The following is a 10,883-nucleotide window of genomic DNA, read 5'->3' on the forward strand; positions in this document are numbered from 1 at the left end:
TGGTCCCCTTCCAGTTCAGATGCAACCCGTCCTTCTTGTACAGGTCCCACCTTCCCCAGAAGGCATCCCAATTATCTGTATATCTGAAGCCCTCCCTCTTACACCAGCTGCGTAGCCACGTGTTAAACTGCGCCCTCTCCCTGTTCCTCGCCTCACAGGTAGTAAACCAGAGAACACTACTCTGTTCGTCCTGCTTTGCAGCTTCCATCCTAACTCCCCGAAATCACTTTTTATATCCTCAATTCTTTTTCTGGCTATATCATTAGTGCTTGCTTTCTCGCAGTGGATGTTGCCCGACCCTCTGTGATATCCAACATCTTTTGTTTTCAGTTCAGATTCCAGGATCTGCAGTAATTTGCTCCTATCCATGGATGTCCGCTCACTCGATCAAGTCCATGCTCAAAGCATTGTGGCTGCCCGAAGCCCTGCCCCCCATTTTCCTACAGGTCGCTTACAACCTCATTCTTAAATAATAAATTCATTTTTGCCCGAATGGATCATGTGCGTGCCTTTAGCAATTTAACGGGCCTGATAAATTGAAGTTGCGTTAGAACAAAAGTTTGGGTTGTTGTCAAGTCCGGTTTAAAAAGTGACCCTTGCATTTGAAAATGATTTATTGCGGCCCCATTCCCGACCCTGAAATGAGAAATAGCTGGGTTTGACATAGTTATGATTTGATTGATACTAACATTGTCCAGTGTTAATGGCAGGAGGTGGGGGAAGGGAAGGGGAGGTATTTAGAGCTAGAGCCATAGAGATGTACAGCACGGAAAAATATCCTTTGGTCCAACTGGTCCATGCCGACCAGATATTTTAAAATTAACGTAGTCCCATTTGACCCATATCCCTTTAAACCCTTCCTATTCATATACCCATTCAGATGCCTTTTAAATGTTTTAATGGTAGCCACCTCCACCACTTCTTCTGGCAGCTCATTCCATACAGACGTCCCCTCGACATGAAAAAGTTATCCATTATATCCCTTTCAAATTTTTCCCTTTTCACCTTAAGTTCTTGGGTGACACATGATGAGCTTTACAGGATTTGGAGCGCTCTAAGAGCTGGTTATAGTACTCCTATTTTTTAGACATCGTGTTATTTAAGTGTAAATAAAGGGAACCTGTGCCGAACATCCAATGATGTTTGTTACTCGGATGATGCGTCTGGAATGCTGCTCCACCCAGTTTGACCAGCTGGTGTTGGCAAAAAGATGGTCCATTTAAGTTAGTATTGTGAGCCTCTACTACCTGTGGGTGACTCCACGTTCCACTACTGCAATTGTCACTCCAAATCGAACTATTTGGCAAACCCATCAGCCTCTTTGGTCATCCTTCCTGGGATTAGAGCGCTGAACTTGGTGATCAGCCAGGAAACGTTTGAATGGCTGAGCAGGCTGGCGGGGTCAAAGCATCTTCTATGTCTCCTTCTCAGCCTCTCCCCTGGCTCAGATTAAACCATCACCAGTCATTTCTCTCTGTCTCTCTGATCAGAGAGCAGCTCTATCATCTGGTAAATCCACAGTGAACAAAAAAGAAATTGCTGGAGAAACGAACAGCTCTGACAGCGTCTGCGGAGAGAAAGCAGAGTTAACATTTCGAATCCAGGGATCCTTCTTCAGAACAGACTATGGTGCTTTTACTTTCATACATTATGCATAATTATGGTTTGAACAAAGCATGCATCTGTTTCTAGGTCACAACAACAGTAGACTACGCAATAAAATGTAATTTTGTATCCATTCTAATTCTTTGATTCATATGTTAATTTATTTATAATATATCAGTCACAAGGGTTTAAACATATTTGCGTTGGGCCATTGTACCAATACCTCATGATATAATTTGGTGCACAATGTCAGTTAAATGGGTTTGTTTTTTTTCTGCCTGTGCGAGGTTTAATGAGTGTGATATCAAAGGAGCAATTTTACGGAGGTTTGAATTAGGATAATTACAGTGAGCTCTTTCATTTCTGTCCATGCTTGGGTGTTGCAATGCTAATATTGAGTGTTACAAACAGCAAACCAATATCAATAAACTGCAATGCTCGAAAATCGAGATTCGAACATATTTTGGAGTCTGTCACAGCTGCAACAATTATATTAAATTGTAAATTTAATTATTCAGTATTTAACAATTGGACCACAAATGCTGGGTTTCACTAACAAGAGCAAAACTGTAAAGAATAATAGGAACCAGATGCTGTTCAGCTGCATTGACCATTAAACACAACACCAATATTAAATTGATGTCCCTATTATCGGTCACTGCACGGACAGCTATGTCAATGTCCTTGATCAGCAGTAATTTTTTTAACAGAACAATAAAGGAGATTTTGTATTTTCTTGTATGATAGTCCATACGCTAATTCTTCGCCGGGGCTTAACCAAGGAAACGCGAAATTATTTTCTCCTATTTTTTTCACAAGCTGAAAATCATGTCTCCGTGGAAGATGTGCAATTTTGAATAATGCTCCTCGTAACCTCGACGGGCTTGCCTAACAGATGAAGAATGGCGAGGACCCGTTTTAAGAGGAATAAGTTGTTGGCATTGTTGGCAATTACTCCCTGACAATATGACTGTCCACCTAAGAGATTCCTGGTCGTGGGTTCTGTGGGTTTTTGCGCTAATAATGAGCTCGATGTTCCAGAAGAACCGTCCCTTCGTACAGGCGGTTCCTCCAAGTTAGTTTATTCTGAATAAGGATCTGACTGGTATTCAAAGTTAAAAATCACACAACACCAGGTTACAGTCCAACAGGTTTAATTGGAAGCACTAGCTTTCGGAGCGCCGCTCCTTCAGCAGGCGGTTGTCCACGCTAGCGCTTCCAATTAAATCTGTTGGACTATAACCTGGTGTTATATGATTTTTAACTCTGTACACCCCAGCCCAACACCGGTACCTCCAAATCCTGACTGGTGTTTACCTTCCAAGTTTTCTTACATTCCTACATTATCTTTCTGAGGGTACACTCTTCCTCGGTAATACCAGAGACAATATCAGACTTTGAATCCATAAGGGTATAAGTGATATCTCGATTTCCACTAAAGTTGTGTAAAATGATTCCTTCGTCTTGGAATTGCAATGTCTAAGTATTGTATTAAACTGTTATTTCAGAATGGGCGGCTAAAGTTTTCCATGGTTCAGAATTAATTTTTAATTAGCACCTTACACTGCACCCAGGAAAATAAAAGTACGCTAATGCCAATTCGTTTATTTTTAAGTTACCAATACATATATTTTGTTTATTAGTTATTGCTTTAACTGGCGGCTCTTAGTCACTATTAAATGATACGTTTGAACTTGAAAGGTTTGCGTAGTGCTATTCAAGTGTTAGGTTTAGCTCAACTTTTATGGCTTGTGGAGCTACACAGCGAGTGCAAAGCTTCGCCATGCACCGGCTCTCAAATCTTCTAATATCGACTCCAGCAGACCTCCCACTTATCTGCTCATAAAAACGCGTGAACTGATTGCTTTTGTTTTAAATTTAGTCCCAGCTATCGTTTCTTGTGTGATTTTCAGGTCCTTTCAAAATATTTTTTTATTGACGGATTGTTCACTTGCTCCTTATTTATTTCCCTTTGCTCATTAATATCTATGAATTTATTTGTCGATTTTTGTTTTCTGCTGCCTTATTTAATATGGTGCTCCTGTGCCATTTCACTCATGGTTAAAAAATAATCGACTGCCACATTTGTAATCTTCAATGTGATATACGGGGAAACCCATTTAATACACTCACCAAGACATTAGGAAATGATATTCACGTGATCCATGATTTAAAAGTCAGAAACGATTAAAGTGAGAATCTTTTCGCGGTATATGCGTTCAAAGGAAGAAGCAGTTTTCTTCAGTTTTTAATCATTTCCTTACAAAAAGTGAAAAATGTAGACCATAAAGTAATGTTCCAATTTATTCTGGTGAAAGTTAAGTGTAATGCCTAAATAAATACTGCTAAAGGGCGAGAGAAATTGTCGAGATTGTTCTCCGGAAAACCTGATGAATGTAATCATGCAGCCAAGTTGTAGAGGGAATGGCTACCATTCCCTCCGGCCTTCTGCACTGTGCTGCGAAAGGGTGGAGGGCATATATTAATCTACCATTAAAATCTGTAAACCAACAACACGTGACATTGCTTATTCACGAAATGTGAAAACGTACACCATCCTACTTATTAGAAATTGTGTTGTATGTACCGAGCCATCTCAAAACGTCCGTAACATGTTAATAAGACAAACAGCCAAAGATCCGAGCATGTCAGAACATCGAACTTTCTTCGAATAAACAGCAGTCAGAGGGGACTCCGGGGGCTTTAGGTGAACTCGACTTGGAGAAAGACTGGGGAAAGTAAACTAGAGTAAGGAGCCGATCCTTCCCGCATCCGTCAGGTCCGGCTGAATATGACGTCATTTTGCACAAAGTAAGTAGCCATTAATAGCAACAAGATGCTGACAAGATAATACGTTTCATTGATATAATGTTGGCTGAGGCACCAGGTGAATTTCCGTGGTTTTCTTTTAAGACTGGGATTGGATCATTTATGTCCACTTCTAGAGAAAGATAGCCTCGATTTAACATTTTACCCAAACAACGCTGCCTCTGAAAGTGCATTACTTTCTCAAAACTGCATTTGCAGTCCAGTGCTGGGGTGGTCCCATATTCTGCAGGAGACACCATTGTTTCGTGGCTAACGTCAACATTTATGGAAAAGCTAACCACTTATTAGCAGTTAATGGAAAAACATTGCTCCTACTGTAAATGCTAAATATATATTCTTGCCCTAGTGACTGTTGCTGCTTACATTCCCATATACATACCCATGAATATGGTTGTAAACACCTTATACTCTGTTAGCTATGACAATAGAATTCATCCTACTGATTGAACTGTAAAGAAAGAGATTGTTTGATTTAAAATCTATATTTCCTGTAATATGTGGAATATAGCAATCATCAGGGCATGACATTTCCAGCAAGAATGGGGTATTGCATCATGACTACAGTGCAGGAATTGAATTGAATTTATTGTCACGTGTACCGAGGCACAGTGAAAAGCTTTGTCTTGTGAGCAATACAGGCGGATGACAGAGGTAAGTAACATAGATAAGTAAATAATAGCGTCAAAAACAAAACTCAGGTGCAGGCAAATGTTAAGAGTTTGTGAATCCATTCAGTATTCTAACAACAGTAGGGTAGAAACTGTTTTGAAACCGGCAGGTGCATGTGTTCAGGCTTCTGTACCTCTTCCAGGATGGTAGAGGTTGTAGAAAAACATTGCCAGGGTTGGATGGATCTTTGAGAATGCTGGGAGCCTTTCCTTGACAGCGGATCTAGTAGATGGATTCTATAGATGGGATGTTGGCCTTTGTGATTGTCGGGACTTAGTTCACCACTCTCTGTAACCGTCTCCGATCTTGAATGGTACAGTTGCCATACCAGGTAGTGATACATCCAGGCAGAATACTCTTGATGGCACACCTATAAAGGTTGGCAAGGGTATTTGCCATCATGCCAAATTTCCTCAGCTGCCTGAGGAACAAAAGGTTGTTGGGCATTTCCTTGCAATGTTAGAGTCTGAAATTTAACAAGTTATTGAAGTTACTGAAGTAATTTTGATCAATTAACATAAATAACTCAGGAAGCAAATAGATTAAGAACTTTGTCTTTCAATGAAGAGTACATTGTCCAACAGTCTTTTTATATAAACTTTATTTATTTTAATATTTACAATATTCATTCCATAATTAAGACACATTTTGCAACATAAAATATTTCTGAAATACTCTCAAAATAATGTTTGCTGTGATTTATACATTACTTCACAGAGACACAAATAGGCTGTATGAACATAATGTCTGCTTGCCATATGCAAATAGGCATTAGAAACAAACTTACAAAATCTGGAAATCATGCATATTAGGAGAAGTGGGTCTGTCTTAATAAATCCTCCCTGTAATTGTATTTTCTGTTGAATGATCTGACAGTCAATCCTTTAATTGTTTTGACTCGCTGTCGCAAAGTCAGGCTGAGAACTATTTTTGGTTATATGTAAGATGCAGCCTTTGGAATACCGCAGTCATCAAGCCAGCAGCCAGTAGAGCAAACAAAAAGTATAAATAACAGTCCTTTGCTCATTTTGCTATCTAATAATTGGTATAATTAACTCTCAATTTAAAGTCAATAGCAATTTTTGATGGTGTCATTTTAGGAGACATCTCACAGATTCAGACCAGATTCAGAACAACAAAATTGTCCAAATGTGACCAATAGCCAAATGTCCATTCGCGAGTATGAACCCAAATAATTGCATACATCGATATTCAAAGATATTCACAGTTCACTCAAAGAGACGGTTCTGAAACTTTACAGTTGGAAATGTTTAGTCATTTAAAATAACTTGTTCAAAAACGTAAACTCAATTATCGTCAATATCTTAACAGCATCTTGTATCTGAGATGTGTGAATAAAGAGCTGGCACATGTGATGTCAGTGTATGCAGACTGAGCTCGCCTGGTAAGGCGAACCATCGATGTTTTTCGAAATAATCACAAGTATTGCAACAACACAGTAAAATACCTAGTTTAAACTTTATTTTTATGTTCCACTCCAGACATCAACAGATTCGATATTTATATAGTGATGATTTAATGTAATGGCGTATTATGCGGGTTTTATCAGTTGTAAAAGGGGAATTTTACTGTTAGTACATTCAGGAGACAGCTTAGGACAGATTATTCCATTTACACTTATCGCTGTTTGATAAATAAATATCTGAAGGCGTTGTTGTAATTTTTGTTGAAAGCTGTATAGATGAGAGGATTGAAGAAAGAATTGGAATAACCGAGCCAGACAAAGATACTCTTCCAAACAGGGGGAATGTTGCAAGAACACAAAGGACTGATGAGCTCAGTGATGAAGAATGGGATCCAACACAGGACGAAGACCCCGATCAAGATCCCTACCATCACCGCCGCCTTCTTTTCCTTCTGTTGGCGCCAGGCTTCTCCATCTGCCTGGAAGGTCAGGGCAGTATGTCGGACCGCACACTCCATCTGGGGCTGGTGACTGGCTTCCTTTACCTACAATAAAGTTCAAAGGCTAAAAACATTAGACTATGCTCAAGACAAGAGGGCAAGAAAGGCAACTTTGGCATTCAGTGCTCAAAGCCCACTGAATTTCAGAATATATGCTAACATTCGCTCTCTGATCATTTAAATCATCCATATGAAGTATCCCGCTACTACAAATTAGAAATCATTTACAAATTAAAAACAAATTAGAAATCCAGTTTGTTGTTTGTATCTATGCAGTCGTAATGACAGTGTCAAAGTAATAAAAAAAAACGAACGTGACTTGGAAGGTTGACGTTCATGAACAAATAGTTGAGCACTTCTTCACGATCGAAGTACTTAATATCTCAACGAACTTTAAATCAAAAACATCAGCTACAAGAAGCGTTGCAATTTAAGATTTAATCGACCACTGCTCGATACTAGTCCAGAATTCAAACTAGACGCACACCTTCTGACTACACCATTGCAATATTAAATGCCACTTGTCAACAGCGAGAATTTGCCGCAATTTTGCACTGTTACCATAAATGTTCCCCCACTTTTCACGTAATGTTGGCTGCTCTCCCTACATTTTCGTCATCCGGTCCAGCCGCTGATTCTGGAATCCTGTTTGCTTTCTGAAAAAAAGGTGTAGCGTGAACATATTCTCCCTGTTGCACACTCTCTGGCGTCCTCTCCAGAGCCACAACGTCTTGCAAACTCCCTAGCAGCCTCCTGACAATGCGAACTGCTGCACTGTCGATCTTTGTGGGACATTAGTACAGCGATATATTTAAAATGCAATCCAATCATTTTACTTTATATCACAGGAAAAGATCGTGAATCAGAAGTGCAAGAATATAGAACGTGAATAAGTTTGTCAGGTTAATAATACTTTTTTTGCGATTTCGAAAAGGCTGGTACCAAAATCTTTTTGTACAAACATTGAGAATGATCTGCATTTGTTTATGATCCTGCTTTATGGCCTGATTTTCAAATGCAGTTATTGTAAGTACTTTGAATGCTAAGACTAAGTGGGAAAGTCTTTCAGGTTTCCTCACGGTTTGGAGGAATTTCAGAAACCACCACTTTTCCGGTAAACCCGGCTGTTGTTCAGTAATGCAGAAAAAGAGGCGGGTAAATGCAAAAAAAAACTTCGATACGTTTTATCGACATAGATAAAGGGCAATTATAACACGGAGCTGTATGGTTTTTTTTACAATTGTAGTAAATGAGGGAAAGTGCCCACAAATGTTGTTTTAATTAATGTAATTATTTAAATGGATTCCCATGTAATGCTCTGGGAATCCAGGCGTGAATCCTGCCGAGGCAGATAGTGGAACTTGAATTTAATAAATATCTGTTAAGAGTTTAATGGTGACCATGAATGCATTGCCGATGGCCGGGAAAACCTCACCTGGCTCACTAATGTCCTTTAGGGAAGGAAACTGCCCTGATCTGGCCTCAAGACCCACTGCAATGTGGTTGACTCTTAACTGCCCTCTGGGCAATTAGGGATGGCTAATAAATGTTGCCCTAGCCAGTGACGCCCTCATCGAATGAATGAATTTTTAAAACGGGTATCAAGAGAATAAACATTTTGCCAAAAGATATCTATTATTAACTCGCTACCCAATATTTTATTCAGGGTAGCGCCAGCTCTGGTATCTATAATCTTGAGGTGGCTTCAATGCTGGCTAGGTGACCGTGCATGATAAACGTGATAGGGAAAGGCATCAGTGTGTGTGTAGCCAAGACTAAACTCTTTTACCTGCAGTATTTCCGGCAATGGAACAACAGCATTCCTCTTGCGGCTCCCTATCCTAAACTTGGCAGCCTTGTAGATTTTCCAGTAGACGAACAGAACCACACAAAGCGGCAAATAGAAAGCGCCGCAGGTTGAAAAGATGGTATAGGAGGGCTCCTGACTGACTTGGCAGTTTTCCTTGTCAGCCGAGTAAGTTTCCCCCCATCCAAGAAGGGGCGAGAACGAGATGACAGCCGAAAGCGCCCAGGTTAGGACGATCATAATATTGGAGATCCGCTTTCGAGTCTTTAAAGTGTACTCCAGGTGCCTGGTAATAGACCAGAACCTGTCCAGGGCGATGGCGGTAACGTTCCAGATACTCGCCGTGCAGCAGAGCACATCAAAGGAAATCCAGATGTGACAAAGGACCCTGCCCAACCTCCAGCGCCTCCCGAACAGCTCATTGACCAGACTCAGAGGCATCACCAAGGTAGCCACCATCACATCAGAGACCGCCATGGAGGCCACCAAGTTATGAGGCACTCGGTGAAAGGTCTTCACTCTCAGGATAGTCAGCAGCACCAGCAGGTTCCACACGAAGGTGGCGATGATCAGAAAGCTCAACAGAGTCACACACAAGATGCTCAAGACAGTAACAGTTTCCCCCTCCAGCCTGCTGTTTCCCGTGCTTTCATTAAGGAGCAGGGACCCGTTGACGCACATGATTCACAGCCTTGCCTGGCTGGACAAACTCACATTGCGGGAAGGTTCGGCTCCGCAGACAAATAGATCAGATCATTAACAAATCACACGCAGTTTACCCACAAACTGCAGCCAGTTTGTTCAAACCCCACCTCGGTGAATGACGACTCTTTCGCTGTTCCCAATCTGATTAAAGACGGCCAGTAGATGTTTCAGTTGGCGAGTCTTATCAACCAAACGCAGGAGGGGAGCGAGCTTTTATTTGCATGATCACTTTAACGCTGCCCCCATGAAGGCTACAGCCGGTTAGCGGAGGACTGCGGCTCTGTGCGAACAGCGTTCGAGTACTGAGCAATTTCTGAGATAAAAAGGTCATCTGTGATCACCATGATGATGAACAAACCTTTATCACCAAAAAAGGATAACTTCTGAGATCATCATGTCTCCATATCTGAATCCCTACCAACTGGCATGGGATATTATTTTGTCTTTATGATCGAAACATTGTTCACTGTACTCTCAGTTTTATGTGCATATTTAAGTCATTAGATTCTATTTAACACTAATTACGTTATGGTAGTAATAAGATTCAGAAAACTGGTTAAAAGGTAACTTTTATCGATTTAAGAATACTAAAAACGTTTTTCCATATTAGTGCTAGATTACCACAACAATGTTGAAGATCGATCAGTATATACATGCAATTATTACCATTTGTAGTCTGCACGTACTCCCAACATGTTTCTCTAACACTGCTAAAGATTTGTATAGTCTTGATAATCTATCACAGAAGGAAATATTTTCTGATAAATTGACAGTTTCCTTGTGAAGGAGCCATGATTACAGATTTATGACAAAATCTTTGTCAGACATCAACGCAGACAAAACTAGATCAAAATAAGTGGCATTAAAGGAACAAGAGAACTATTGGAAATTTATCATACATCACCAGACCAAGAAAGGGAAAGTGAAACCTTATTATTCAACAAAGGATGTTTGTGAGCAATGAAACTTCAGTTTACGAAGATACATTGAAATATAATGGGAACAAATACAGTTGAAGAGGGCTGGGGTTATGGGAAATGATTCTCCACTTGAGACTGGGTCATCAGATATCTCAATCTGATTCTGTTTATACCCATCAGTACATACTGTTACAATCCTGGGCTGTTTTTAAGGAAGCAGATAAGCAAATATAATTAACAATTATCAAAGGGACAAATACCAATGAAACAAACTCTATGCAAAAACAAGCAGAGGGAACCTGAACAGCCTAAACTCTAACAAAAAAACTCAGCACTTCTTATCATGTATACACGTAAACCATGTATTCAATTTTTAGTTTGATAAACGTACAACTGTTGGTCACATAGATGTCATTTATGCC

At 40.2% G+C, this 10,883-nt stretch overlaps 1 protein-coding gene across 1 annotated transcript; it reads right to left on the reverse strand.

Moving 5' to 3' along the window:
* Nucleotides 1-5,742: 5,742 nt before the first annotated feature.
* On the reverse strand, nt 5,743-9,547 carry LOC122552032 (5-hydroxytryptamine receptor 5A-like). Its single transcript, XM_043694590.2, has 2 exons — nt 8,819-9,547; nt 5,743-7,074 (listed from the first exon to the last, which is right to left on the reverse strand). Exons 1-2 carry the CDS (start codon nt 9,515-9,517, stop codon nt 6,742-6,744), a joined length of 1,032 nt encoding a protein of 343 aa, XP_043550525.1. The 5' UTR covers nt 9,518-9,547; the 3' UTR covers nt 5,743-6,741.
* Between the last annotated feature and the right edge of the window lie 1,336 nt (nt 9,548-10,883).

Source organism: Chiloscyllium plagiosum, unplaced genomic scaffold (assembly GCF_037043375.1).
Source record: "Chiloscyllium plagiosum isolate Xiang-an unplaced genomic scaffold, Cpla_swu_hap1 HiC_scaffold_7, whole genome shotgun sequence".
Lineage (NCBI taxonomy): Eukaryota > Metazoa > Chordata > Chondrichthyes > Orectolobiformes > Hemiscylliidae > Chiloscyllium > Chiloscyllium plagiosum.

Excerpts from the sequence above, each read along its gene's own strand:
- LOC122552032 (XM_043694590.2), bottom strand. The coding sequence starts at position 9,517 with ATGTGCGTCAACGGGTCCCTGCTCCTTAATGAAAGCACGGGAAACAGC. Across the intron at positions 7,075-8,818 it reads CATTGCCGGAAATACTGCAG|GTAAAGGAAGCCAGTCACCA; the intron begins GTAAAAGAGTTT and ends ACTTTATTGTAG.